Below are 14259 nucleotides of genomic sequence, written 5' to 3'. Positions count from 1 at the left end.
CTTGCAGCCAACAATGCATATCAATTATGTATTTTAAATATCGTAATAGCTAGCTTGGTTGAATTTTAGCCAGTCTGCCACACATTTACGCTAGCACCGCTTTACCAAAGCGAAACAAAAGAAACAAGACACGTTTCCCTGCACATCAGCTGTTCGCTGCACACTCACAGGGTGGACACGGTGCAACAGGATGTGAAACTGGTAACAATTGCTCTTTCCAGTTTACTCCTCAGCCCCGCCAGTCCCCTGACGCGGCTCCACAGCTCTCTGCCCGCCGCACAGGCCGGCCGAGCGCAGCCGGCAGTCCGAACCACTGACAATGGCCCTCTGGCGCGACGCCCAGCTCGGGAAAGCAGCTGCCCGCACCAAGGCAGCTCCCCGCAGGGCCCGCGCTCAGCCCCCGCCGCAGCCCGCCCCCCCCTCCCGCGGGACTTGGCACCATCAATCGCGTTCCTCTCGCAACACCGCCGGGCTTCCCCCGGCCGCCCTGCAACGCCGGCGCCAGAGGAAGTGCCCGATTCCGGCGGGGCCCCGCCGCAGAGCCGCCAGCCCTCGCACACTGCCGCAGCCGGGCCGGCGGCCGCGCTGCCGCCGCCTCGCGTACCTCCACGGCCTGGCCCAGCTCCAGGTCGAAGCCCACCACGCACACGCAGTGCAGCCAGGCCGAGAAGCGGTCCCAGGGCAGCAGCGACAGGCGCCGCTCCGGACCGTCCGGCTCCCCCGCCGCCGCCGCGTCCTCCCCGGCGCCGCCCGGGCTTCGCTCCCGCAGCGACATGGCGCTGCCGGCCCGGCGCCGGCTCCGGCCTCCGCCCCGCCGCCGGGAGTCACGTGGCCTCCGGCGCACCGCCTCTGCCGCGCTCCCTCGGGGCCTGGAGCCGCCCGAAGTGGGAGAGCCCAAGCGGGCACCGGCGGGGGGAAGAGGGGACGGCCGGAGCCGCAGCCCAACCCATCACCGCGGGGAGAGCGCCCCCCCGCGGCCCGCAAGCGAAGGGAAGGGCGCTCCCACCGCCCTGGGCACGCCCACCCGCGGAGCCCCGCCTCGCGTTCCCCGCGCCTCGCCCCCCGCCGAAGGGCAGCGGGCACTGCCGCCGCTGCCGGGGGCTCGGCTGGCGCTGCGCTGCCTCACCGGGGTGGCCGTGCCGCCGCCCCACCGCCAGGCGAGCGCCCGCAGCCGCTTCCGCCGCCCGGCCCGCAGCGAGCAGCCCCGGGCACGGCTCCGCCCCGGAGCTCGCCGCCAGGCGGGATTGTCCCGGGCTGGGGGCGGCGCCACGCTACCCCCGGCTGCGCAGGCACGTGGCGTAGCAGAAGTGAACGCATCCACCCCTCTCCCCAGCTACTCTGGCGTCTGCGCCAACAGCCAAGTTCTTTAGTTAATAGCGTGACAGCTTTCAAATATTCTTCTAGCACCTGTCCTACTTATATTTCAGAAGGGCACATTCTGTGGAGTTGAAAGTGTGAAACAACAACAATAAAACCCCACCACGACTCCCCTCCTAACGCGTAACTTTGACTCTTGGGCTGTTCACACCAGACTAGGGCTGACTGCTACCCAACAGCCGCAACTGTAGTAGATGGAGACGGGCTGATGGCCGGAGTTACTACATGCCAGTTTTCCCCAACAGAAGTTGCAAATATTAAAACCAAGACACCACCTCTGTACGTACTTCACAGAAAATTTACAACTCCTGAGGTGCACCGTCCTTAAGACCCATTAACAACATCTATCTAGCAAAACCAAACTGCTAAAAATTAAAGTGCTCTCTGCTCATTACAGTAATTTCCTAGACAAAGGAGGAACAAACATGTAACTTCAGACAAAGTTATCATTGTAATCATTTCAGATACAGCAGCTTTCAGTTACCACAAACCATTGCGGCAAAGGGAATTTTAGGTACAAACCAAAACAGGAACGGCGTTCCATCGCGTGCAGCGGTAGTGGCCGTACGGGAAGGCTCTTGCTGCCTGTAGCTGCTTCAGGTGTTTTACCGTGACGCCATGTAAGAGCCATGAACTTTTCCAGCAGTTAACTCCCAAGTTCTGCAAAAGATCACTATCCAAAATAAGACACTACTAAGACTTAGCTTCATCAGGTTAATCTCACAGCAAGGATTCTGCAGCGGTGTTTAATTTGCTGTTGCCATTTAAGAGCTGAAACGGGGCTTGGCCAAAATCTTTTCTCACTTGGTTTAAGAAAAGATACCATCTCACAGCTTCTCACAAGCCTTCCCTTGTTTACACTTTTATACTTTCCCTTGTTTACATCCTTGCCACCACGGGCAGAAGAAAATTTTAGCTATTATTATTATGCATTCCCTTCTAGTTTTTGCTGGCCTCTATTTGTTAGTTTTCCTGTGAATGAAAAGTATACATATATACAAGTAACATAAGAAGAATAAAGTACTTGGTAAAACTGATACTCTCTGCTCATTTTGTTAAACAAACAATAACTTAATTCCACTTGACACTTAACTGAAATAATCTTCTGGCAGGAAAACAGTTAGAGAATAGAGACCCAATCTTTGAGAAAGAAGTCACCAAAAAAGACAGGATTCTCACCTACTGGAGATATTCCCAACTACTAGGGAAACACCAGTTCAGGAAGATTTTCACCTAGCCATTTCAAATGAATTTTAGATTTGATTAAACGTGATGATCATGCTTGGTTGAGAAAGGACGTCAGTTGTTTAAGAATAAAAATATTTCTGCATGTATTTTAAGTACTGCAGTGTTTGGAACACCTGAGACTGACTGCTTCCCCCTTCAAGAAGCGTACCAGCGTAGGACAAAATACAGACTTCAAAGTGGGGAATCTTAACTGAGAATACTTTGCTACAAATTGCAGTGCAGTCTCACGAAATAGTAGGGCTCTGCATACAGAATTTGCCCTTACAAAGCTCCATGAACTCTGTCTTCTTTTGCAGAAGGATAGCCGTCTGCTCACATAAATATTCAGCAGGGTTTGCTCAAGAGCATCTTCTAGAAGAAGCATCCCCCGTGATGTCAGTTGCTGGAATAACAAGTATAGGCCTATGTGGAACAGCTGGATTCTGGAGAGCCAAAACTATCCAGCATTTGAGCCCATCTTGCTTTCTTCCACCCCCTGTCTTTCTCCTACAGCTGCTATCTCTACCACTCCATCCCGCCTCTCTCAGCGGGATGCTTTCTATCAGGTAGCAGCAGATGCTATGCTGGCTGCTGGCTGGCCAGCTTCCATCAGCCTCAGCACAGAGCGACTGTGCAGACTGTTCCTACCCACTGAGCAACACCAAAGAACTGGACAAACATCCTCTGATCATCTCACCTTCCCACCTCAACCCCCTGCCTTGAGAGAACCGTTTAAAGCAACACTTCATTTGTATTGGAAAATTAGATCTGGTCTAATAAATACATTTATTTAAAACAAACAAACAAGCAACAGAAATGTCACACTTATTTTTAAAGCGCTTTTCCTTATTTTTGAGACAGCCACAGAAAAGATCAAATATTTCAAAAAGTCAACCTCATATTCATAGAAAAGTTACATGATAACTATCTCCTACTGAAATGGTAAAGCAGTGGAAATGCCAGATATACCAACTTACCTAATTTCATTAGAAATTAAGAAACATTGTATGTAAAATTAGTTATAGATTAGCATAACACTGTATTAATAGTACGCATGCTACATTATTTTTATATACCATATACATATATTATCAACATACTATACAATGCATATTATAGATATAAATATATAGGATATATAGAGTATATTTATAAATATTTTATATATAATCATCTAACATATGCATATATTTAATACATAAATAAAATAGAACATTCTACATATGCTTGCTTTGTATATTACATTAACACAATTGTTTGTTATGTTAGCAAGATACTTATTTGTGTATACCAGGTACGAGTATCTTTCAATAAGCTTAATGCAAACTAGAAATAGGAGCAGGGAAGGGTCTGAACGAAAATGAGACAAATGGAGAATCTATACGACAGGAGAGGATTAAACCAGCTAAATTGCTTATTTTTTCAAAATTAATGCTGCAAAACAATGCAATTGTTCTTTATATAATCAGTCAGAGTCAAAAGATCAAGAATAGAAAATAAGTCTGAAACTAAATAACAATGATAGCTCGAATACAAAAGAAGTGTAACCACTCTTGAATATCTGGGCTGATAATTAGCATAAGTGTTATAATCACTGGAGAAGTAAGGTTTTGAATGAAGTTTTCCAACAGCAGTAGTGGGGAGTAAAGTCCTAACAAGTATTGAGGAGTTTGGTGAGCTTATAAAAAGGATTTTGTGTGATCACTACCACTGGAAACAGAGGGACTCAGTGGTCAGACACATACATATCAACGTCTGTATCTGTACAGAATCTTTTACAAAGTGGTTTACATACAGTGGTTGAAACACTGTGCACCAAAGTTCAAACTGAAGTGTAAATCAGCTCTTAGATGTATTACAGGCTTCATGTTATCTATGTTCTTTATTAATCTAGGATAATTTGGCTCTTTTTCAACATGATCATAAAACCAGCAAATCACTTGTTAGCAAACACCTGTTCTTGTTTTCCAGGACACCATCTTGCTCCATTCACTTCTCATGACACACCAGCATGGACAGAAACACACTACCAGAGAACACATTTGTAGAATGTGCATGTATTCAGCAGCTGCTAAAGCAAACTGGTATCCAAAAACTCAAATTGGATTGCCGCTGTCTTGACATACCCTGCAACTACACCATTCACGCCTGTGACTGTCCAGCAATACGCACTATCGTGCACGCACACAATACTGTGAATTATATCAAGAATTGCAATCAGAATATTTCAACAAATCGTAAAATCACTACAATGTCACAGTAATGTTACCACTCCTTGTTTAACTTCCTTTGTGAGATCATTTTTCCTACTCAAGGAAAAAGTGATTACACTTTCAGTCACTGCATCTCAAAAGCAACTATAGATCAGCAAATATCGGTCTGAGCTAGTTAGAATGACATGCCAGGCAGCTCATTCTCCCCTCAGTCCTCAAGCGGACACGAAGTGATTGCTGTGAACTAAATTCCTGTAGTGTTAACATTCAAACAGACACATTTCTAGCTCCAGGAAAATGAACCTACTGCTCTGAAACAATTCTTTACTTTTTGACAGTTTAGCTTGATTCTGAATGTCTCAGAAGCTACTTTTGAGGCAAGTTTGTTCTGCAAAAGATACAACATTAGGATGTAAATAACAGTTCAAACTTTTCCACATTGCTCTATGTAGCAGTAAATGCCTTTATAAACTGTCATATTTTTAAATTTACTAAGTCTTAAGAGTGCAATTATACATAAAATTTGTTGTATTACTGAAAATGAATAAGAAATTTATTTAGTAAATTGCTGATGAATGAGTTTCAGGGATGAGAACTCAGTAAAAAAACGTGCATCTCCAATTTTCTCCTTACCTGTTTATTCTGTTTTCATTATCAGTTTGCATCTTTATTTTTACACTAGAAACCGAACTTTTGCTATACAGTATGCCTCATTCATTACAAATGCAACAATCTCTGGAGTCAGGATCTCCCACTAAGCAACTGGTTCACAACATCTTCCCAATGACAACCTCAATCTGATATACATTAATATTTTGGCAGCCCATTAGATCATCACTGCATGATACTCAGAAGTCTGGCACCAAGTTGCCTATAATGATGCTCAGTGTTTTTCTTCTCTAGTCAGTTACAGTTAACTTAGAATTCACAACAGGCTTCCTTCAGCAAAAGATCTTATTTTTAATCCAGTCGTTAAGACCAAAGAATCACTCCTGCACTTTGACACACTCAAGCCAAAATCCAAATGTTTGGCAGGTATACACATCAACTTTACCTCCACTGCATTACATCGTCCTGAAACAGACACCAGCTCTTTAGGGCACAAATGTGACAGTCACCTCCCTTCCCTTTCCCTTATCCAAGATGGCTATAGAGCAGGCTGTTTCTGCCCTCAGCTATGATGGCTATCAAAATTTTTATGGACTTCCTGCCCGGAAAAAGGATGGCCACCTAAGTGGCATCTTGCTGCCCTTACCTAACATGGCTGCCAAAGCTCACTGCCTCTTCTGGTTGTGTGGCAAACAGTAGTTTGCAGAAATGAAGCACGAGCTTACATGTCCTCCTTACTCCCACTGAGCACAGTACAGCGGCTGAGCATTTCATACCAAACTCCTTTCATCCACCTGTTGCTTTCCACAGTGCTAAGATGAACACTTTCTGGTAAGCATCAAATACCTCATAAAATACCCATACAATAACTGTATTCTCACTTCAGAATGCAACCACTTTTTACATTTATAACTTAACCTACGAATCTGGCCCTGATAACTTTTGAACTCCTTTGGCAATTTAAAATAGGAGTAAAAAAGTCTGAGAGGTAACTAAACCCATCCAACTTCTCTGAAAGCTGGCACTCAAGCAGAAAACGAAGGCTCAAATTAATGCCCTTGCTGAAAAGCAGGCAGAACTCTGTTGTTACATGAGCCACTTAGCAGTGCCAGAAAGTATTTGAAAGGCAGCTGGCATGTACTTGCTTCCCCCATGGGACTGTCAAAATGTAATTTCTCCACAGGACAGAAAAGGGTTCAGGGTACCATAATATGGCAGTGGCGTACAGTTTCAAAGACATAGATACTTAGGGTATTAGTTCGTTCTACCTGTTGCAAGAAGACTTGGGAAAGACAATGTACAGACAGTAAAGTATGAAATTTGTTTGAATCTCAATAACACCTAAATATTACAAATACTTACAGAGCACATCAGAAAGATATCCACTGCTCAGATTATAATTTTAGTTGATTCTCTCAGGCCCTACAGATGGTAATGTTTATTCTTAATTTTTGATTTTACTTTCAGACTCCTTTCTCCATTAAACATGCACACAAAAATATTAAAATGCTCTCATAAGCATTCTTTTCATTCCAACACCTGTCATACCCTTTGCTCCCCCTTTTTACGCCTTTGCAATTCCAAAACGTTCTTGATTATTTTTGCAACTCCTTCTCTCAAATTTAACTCCTGATGGACTTAAATTTATTCCCCATTTCCCCCATCCTCTTTTTATACTCCTTCCCCCTTTTGATTACTTACAGCACCTTGTATGCTATAAACAATAGCCTTACTGACTTTCCATTTATTTTAAAAAAATTAGTAAACTAGGAATATATTTATTACAGTAGTATAATCTCACAAACAAGCTGATGAAAGCCATGAAGTGATGTGCCAGGTGTCTTTTTGTTTTTCTCCTGTCAGGAGAACTGAAAAATATGGACATACAGTACTGAAGTCTCCACCTATAGGCTTTCTTTTTTTGTCTTCAAAAATTTGTCTCTCATCTTGGATTCCATCTCTTTCCTTCAAACACAGATGTTATAGCCTGGTTTTGCTGTCTTTTTCTCATTGAAAGAACAGAGAAGAAAACTAGCCTGTAATGAACCACGGCCCCCCCAATCATAGTGCAATCAAAAAGAAAGGAAAAAAAATGAAGAGAGCTCTGAGATTTTACTGTGCTATAAGTAATAGCACAGCGGTCATGCTTTCTCTCATGCACTGCACTGCCTTACCTCAGTCGTCGCTTCTTTCCCCCATACACTGCTGGCTAAACTGCCTGGCCCAGCTCCACTTCTCTGCTCCACGGCTGCCTGGCCTTCCTGGCATCAGAGAACCCTCCCGCATCCCTGATCCTAACACCTTGTCACCGGGTAATTATAGTGCTGGCACGACTCCAACATCTACCTCATATCAAACAATCTCCGCTTGTTTGCTTTATAGGGAATGACGGACTTCAGAATGAATTCGGACCGGAGAGACCTGTTCGGCACTAGCCACCGCGTGACCTTGAAACAGGAACGACCTTTCCTTGGCTTCCAGAAAACGGGAATAAATACGGCCACGGACGATGCTCCGAGACCCGGGGAGAACACTGCGCCAGTGACCGCACCTCTGTCCCGCCCTGCCCCTTCCCTCTCCCGCTGCCTTCGGCCGGCGGTTACCGCTCCAAGGGCTCCTTCCCCCCGCTCCGGCTGCCAGCCCGTGACTGGGGGCGGCAAAGGCGGCCAGCGCTTCTCCCTCCCCAAGACCAGAAGACACTGCGGCTCCCGAACTTCCCAACCTGGGGTCACAGAGCGGCAGCGAGAGCGCGGGCAAAGCGGAAGGATGCCGGGGAGACCCCGCACTCCCTCATGAGAGCTCCATTGATGAAGCGCGACCCCACTTTCTCCTCAGGGCTGCCCTCCTTAGCGGCAGCTGGCTCCTTCCTCCCTCCCGGGGCAGAGCTGAGGGGAGCAGGGGAGGGGAAGGAGGCGGCCCCGGGGCTCACTCACCTCAGGGACCTGCCCCCGCTCCCACCTGCTAACGCGTCCTAGCTGTGCCCTTCCGCGGCAGCCCCTCTCCCCCTTTTCCTGCTTCACGGAGGCCCCTCACGGCTCAGCCCGCCGCCCCTCACGGCTGCCCCTCAAAGTCGTCCCCCTCTCCTGTCCCGCGCACGCGGAAAAGGGCAGCAGCGGCTACGGGGCGGGGCCTCGGCCGCTGCCGCAGCTTCACCGGGCGCAGCGCGCCGGCGCAGAGCCCTCTCCTGCGCCTGCGCAGTCGCCCCCGCGGAGGCTGGAGGCGGCCGCCGCGCCTTCCCTTTGGTCAGGCCCCGCGGAGGACGGCTCCTCCCTCCGCCGCCGCCTGCCCTCCCCCCCGACCCCCGCCCCTCTCCGGCAGCGCCGCGGCTGCTACACCGGGTAGGTTTCCAGTCACTATGGCGGCCGCTGCGCTGAAGGTAAGGGAGGGAGTGGAGCCCTGGTGCGCCCCGTGCCTGCCCCGCGGCCGGGCAGCGCTAGGCCGGGGGGGGAGGCGCGGGGCCGCGCCGGGCGAGGGACGCGTCTTGACCCGGTTTGTTTTCGGCTCTGCAGGTCGGAGGAAAGTTTTCGTGGTCGGCGACTGCCTGAGAGGCAGAGCGGGAGGCGTCCGGGCCCGGCCGCCAGGCCTCTGCCGCCGCCGGGGCCAGCGGAGCCGCGCTCGGCGGGCGGAGAGCGCGGGGGGCTGAGGAGCGGGCCCTCCTCATGCGCAGCCACCTGCGGGGGGGCTGAGCCGAGCGGAGCGGAGCGGACGCCGCCTCTCCCGGCCCGCCGCTCCCCGCGCCGGGGGCTTCTGGCGGAGACTTCCTGGAGCAGCCCCCTGCTCGCCGGCCTCCGCCGCCGGCCCCCGCCCGCCCGCCGGCCGCCCGGCCCAGCCCCGCCGCGGACGGACCCTTGCCCGCTGCCGCCAGCCAGAGCCATCGCGGGCACCGCCTGGGAGCAACCTGTCAGCGCACCGCGTAGGCCGTCCCCTTCCTTTCCACGCGTGAGGTTGTCCCCGAGAGAAGGAGAGTCTGAAGCCCTCTCCATGCCTTATCAAGTTCCTTATCTGAGTGGCTGCCTGAAACAGTAGACCAGTTCAGCTTTATCTGGTGTGGAGGAGGAAGACGGTACAGCTCTCGTACCCCATCCTAAATCGAGGACCACCTATTCTGCTTTGGTTTGGTACACGAAGATGGTGAAATGCGGATCGCCGTGTGGAGAGACTAGACCCCTATTGAGGAGTGAGGGCTTCGTGTTCACCTGCCAACTGCTGATCCAGGCCCTTTGAGAGAGGACGTTAATCCTTCTCCCTCATCCCCCTTCCCTAAACCTTTCCTTGCTTCCATGTTACGTTGGTCAGAGTTTTGGTCAGCGTTGTTTACGGAAGGGGGGGGGGAAAGAAGGCAGCTGAGGTTACAAACAAAAGTACTTGTATGACTCATCTACTTGGATTTAAGACATTCTCTCCTTCTTTCAAGGAGCCTTTGTTTCTCTTTGAAGGAATCGGATGCTTGTTCCTGTTCTTCCAGAGGAGGATGGATTGAAAGTTGTACATTTTAGACTTTTTTTGGGCCACTGCTGATACTGTTAAAAGACATAATGGGGCTTTTTCACTGGATTACTGCCAGAGTTAGTTTACACACTGAAACAATGAGTTGCTAGGCCTCGCAGATGATAATGTTTGTCCTGCTTTAATACAAAGTTGCTGTGAAGGTTTGGGTTAAAAATCGTGGAGGACAGTCTGCGTCAGAAGAGGCTCTCTTCATCTCTGGTTGGTGTGGCAACCCCAATCTGTCCTCGATGCCTTCAGCCTTGGCCATCTTCACTTGCCGCCCGAACTCTCATCCGTTTCAGGAGCGTCATGTCTACCTGGACGAGCCCGTCAAGATTGGCCGCTCAGTGGCTCGCTGTCGGCCAGCTCAGAACAACGCAACTTTTGACTGTAAGGTGCTGTCCAGGAACCATGCTCTTGTCTGGTTTGATCACAAGACAGGCAAGGTAAGATGTTTTCTTTATTTAAAAATAATGGTATGGACATTTGTTTTAGCAAGTCCCTGTAGATTGCACATCACTTTAGTTTTGCTGTAATAAATGTGGTTGCATGTGGAAGGAGTAAGATTTGTGTTATAGTTAAAATGAATATTTTTTAGGTAAGTTGATAATTTCTTCTAGAAACTTGAAATATTATTAAAAGTATGTAAAACTGACAGTTGAAAATGGTGATAAGGACTGGGAAATTTACATGTGTATTATTCATTGCTGGAAGTAAGTGATTTTGAGGTGAGCAATAAAAATCTGAAAGCACAGGCTTGTGTGAGTGTAATGGTGTAGTAGTATTTTTTCAAATTATGAGAAATTACTATTTTATTTGTACAGGTAAATAAATCTTACTGTGAGAAGTGTCAAAAACCAAAAAAACATTTAAAAAATATATTGGGTTTGTTTGGCCCTCTTCCTACTTTCCCTTTTTATAAAGAGTGTTTTGTTGTTTGGGTCACACAGAAGGGTTGTAACTGGTAGCAGGAGTGTAACAAATGGCATACAAGATATTTTCTCATTGATAGTGAAAATGGTTTTAAAATATATCCTGTGTTGTCTTAACTGTTCCTCTCAAAAGGCAAGCGCTAGCGTGTTAAGTGCACTTTAAGGGTTCTGTAGTGTTTGTTTTGTCCACTAGGGACTGAACTGGGACAAGTAAAGTTATTTTATTTAATGACTATCAAGTTAATTTTAAATATCCAGCAAGAAATGAACAAAGTGCGGATTTCAGCTTCTCAGCACTGTAATTTTATTTTCAAATATATTGGTGTTATGCCCTAGAACTTTATAAGCTCTAAATCAGCTCTGTTTTTTAGCTTTGCAGCATGCCCTTCTATGAAGTGCAGTCAGTGTAGCTCTTGATTTTAAGAATGATATGGTCTGTAATGAATGCAGTATTTTTTTAGTAGTATGACACAGCAGGAGGAGCAGTACAACGCAGTCAAAATTCTTAAACCTTCCATTGTTAACTATCCTATGTTATGCAATACCTGGGCATGATGGGACAAGACAAGTGTTTAATTTCTTAAGGCTGAGTTATGGCATGGCTTTCAAGTTAGCTGCATATAATTGTGTAAACTGCTATCTGTATTAGTGTTTCATTAAGCATGTTGTTTTGGCTCTGTTGTGTATGTGATGTGCACGCTTAGACACCTTAGAAAACTTAAATGCTTAAAATATTTCCAATTTAAGCTTCGTTTTTAACCTTTCTTGACTCAACAAAATGAAATGTTCCTACATATTTTAATGTTTAATTAATTAAGTATTATGCATATAGCTTTTTATCAGCATTTCTCATGGTTTATAAAGATTAAGACCCCCATGTGCTCTACTATGGTTACAGATAGTTTAGCCATATTAAAGGTGGTTAATTTGACAAAGCATTGAGTGTTGAGCAGGTCTGCTAACTAATAGATGAGCTAAAAGGCAATCAGCTGAGGGGTTTTTTTTGTTTGTCTTTAGATTTCAGTTAGCTTTAGCTTTTCTCATACAGGTCAAAAAAAATTATATGCTTATTCATTTTATCTAGCTGATATAAAACAGCGACTTGGTATTAGTAAACAAGAGGATGATATGTGATAGTTCTTGAGATACCATCATATGGAGATTTGATGGGGGGTCTTGATGGAAATTGTCCAGGTGGGTTTCTGGATCAGTAGCCATAGTGATCAACTGAAGAGTGGGTTTTTAAGATCATGCATAGGAATACACCACTGTAAGTTTTATGTGTTAGATGTTGTGGTACTGTAAAAGGCTTAAAGCATCGATACAGCAGCATGGAGAATTTTGGATTCTGTGTTTTGTTTCTTGGCAGTATGGTCTGGATTCTCATCTATCTGAGTATCTGAATGGTGAATTGTGAGATAGCTGGGGGAGGGGGAAAAGTGCATCATTAGAGATAATAGATATAAAATACTGTTGTGAAAAGGCAGGTTGAAGCTGTCGGTAAATACAGTCTTAATCTTGAATCATAAATAATGACTAAAGAATTCCGTGGTGTTTTCGAAGTACAAACAAAAATGTAAAACTATGCCAGAACACTTGCATGCAGGAATATTTGTCAGAATTGTTTACAGAACTTATAATAAGGGTATCTCATTTAGGAATATGTCATTATGCTTTCAATGACCTGTATTTTAATGTGCGTAAATTCTTTTTGCCACAGTATTTGTAAACATTTCTTAGAAGCTTATATAGAACTTCTGTCAATTCTGGATTTTATGAAAGATAGAAGACCTTGAAATGTTAATTTAGTAACAGAGAGAAACCTTCAAAGAATTCAAAACATGAGTGGTCTGGGGCTGCAGTTTCGCAAGTTGTGGACTTCAGTGGCAGTACCAGTTTCTGGCATTGCTAGTCACTCAGTCCAGTCTCTGTGGTGCATCTGAAGTTGTCTTTCAGCTCAACTCTAATAATTTTTCAGTGTTGAGGGTTTGGAGTTTTGTTTTGTTTTAGTCAATGATGCAAGCGATCCTGTTTACTACATAGTCTGTACACAGTTATATCAGCATGATCTGTAAAGAAGGGTAGAGGGAGCATCAGTAAGGAGTGGCAAGGAAACTAGCATACAATTTTTTTTTTTTTTTGAGGCAGAGGTAGGCTTAAGCTGAAGTATGTCACGTAAATAGACCGAGTTGAAGATGACATGTTACTTACAGTTGAAAGATGCGAGTGTTTACTTTGCATAAAGGCGCTTTAATTATGCATGGAAAAAGTTATGTGCCCAAAGGAGATAATGTCTGTGTAACACCACCATTATTAAGGATAGAAATAGGATGAGTCTTCAAGATCACCAGTAAACGGCAATCAAAAGCAGATGTTTAAAGGTGGATTTGCTTTTTAAAATATTTTTAACAGAATATGTAAGCCTAAAAATGTGTAAGATAAAGGTGGAAGGAAGTGGTGGAGGGGATATCTGTACTTGGACGTTTTCTGTGCTTAATAGTACTTTTGTAGACAACCAGTGCAGTGCCTCCTTTTTGTTGTATTGGTAGAAATAGTGTAATACCTCTTTGTGGATTTTTCATACGGTGATAACATTAGCAGCTTATGCTTAGAAATTATTTTTTTTAGAGTAATTACAAGTTAATGAATCTTTTTAAGAGATGCTTGAAAAAGGAAGTCACTAGATATGTAGGAAGTGGATGTTATGCTGAGCATGGAGTGTTCCAAGAAGTATGAATCAAAGCAAAAGAAAAAGTGGGCTATAGTTCAGAAAATCTAGATATGTTTGTTCAGCTTCTATTACTGTATATGCGCAGAAATACTGTAAAAGCTGCTTAATTGAAATAGTCTTCAAGTTATTTTGGGGGGATTTTTGGGGATTTTTTTTTTGTTTGTTTGGCTAGTTTTTGTTTTGTTTTTAAAAATAATCAACTTGAAAACCTTGGAGAACTTGTATGTGACTTCTCCCAGACTGAAATACTTCTGGCAGATGTGGTGGAAGCTTTTAGGAGAAACCTGAAGTTTCCAACAGATATCCAGGCTTTCAAAAGTTAATTATTTGAATTAGTGCCTTAGATTGTTGGGGGTGGCTACTGTATCTTTTATAGAGAACCCATTGCCACAGTTTACCAAAGGCGCTAAAACTGTGAAAGAAAGTATTTTCTTAGACCAAAAGGACTCCAAATAACTGGTCATTTTTAACTACTAAAAAAAAATGTGTAGGCACAAGTTTCTGTGTCAAGGTGGTAGCTAATACTGGTGTTTTCACTTAATACAAAGTGGGTATGAATTGAGTTGAGCGGATTGGTAGTATGTTTGTTACAGAAATGCTAACTAGTAAATTGAAAGCCAAATAGTCTACATAGAATCATAGAATAATAGAATCATAGGTTGGAAAAGACCTCTAAGGTCAT

The 14259-nt window shown here is 45.2% G+C and overlaps 2 protein-coding genes across 24 annotated transcripts in view; one reads left to right on the top strand and one right to left on the bottom strand.

Annotated features, from left to right (window-relative positions):
- DENND6A (DENN domain containing 6A) overlaps positions 1–7181 on the bottom strand; it is a 35971-nt gene extending 28790 nt beyond the window's left edge. Inside the window, exons 1-2 of one of the 2 annotated variants that reach the window (XM_075433101.1) lie at positions 6789–7181; positions 1900–2037 (exon numbers count right to left, since the gene is read on the bottom strand). In XM_075433101.1, coding sequence (XP_075289216.1) covers positions 1900–2037; positions 6789–6797 — 147 coding nt within the window. In that variant the 5' untranslated portion in view covers positions 6798–7181. Of the gene's footprint in view, positions 1–604; positions 799–1899; positions 2038–6788 lie in introns of those variants that run through there. The other variant, XM_075433100.1, reaches the window with a different exon arrangement.
- Positions 7182–8689: 1508 nt separating this feature from the next.
- SLMAP (sarcolemma associated protein) overlaps positions 8690–14259 on the top strand; it is a 91290-nt gene continuing 85720 nt past the window's right edge. For 21 of the 22 annotated variants that reach the window (XM_075432409.1, XM_075432402.1, XM_075432405.1 and 18 more), the window contains exons 1-2: positions 8702–8802; positions 8936–10360. In XM_075432409.1, the coding sequence (XP_075288524.1) occupies positions 10163–10360 (198 nt within the window). In that variant the 5' untranslated portion in view covers positions 8702–8802; positions 8936–10162. Of the gene's footprint in view, positions 8803–8935; positions 10361–14259 lie in introns of all 22 variants that reach the window. The other variant, XM_075432389.1, reaches the window with a different exon arrangement.

This window comes from Opisthocomus hoazin, chromosome 11, assembly GCF_030867145.1.
Source record: "Opisthocomus hoazin isolate bOpiHoa1 chromosome 11, bOpiHoa1.hap1, whole genome shotgun sequence".
In the NCBI taxonomy this organism is placed as follows: Eukaryota; Metazoa; Chordata; class Aves; order Opisthocomiformes; family Opisthocomidae; genus Opisthocomus; species Opisthocomus hoazin.
The sequence above is the reverse complement of the archived record's forward strand: the minus strand, read 5'-3'. Positions and strand labels throughout refer to the sequence as shown.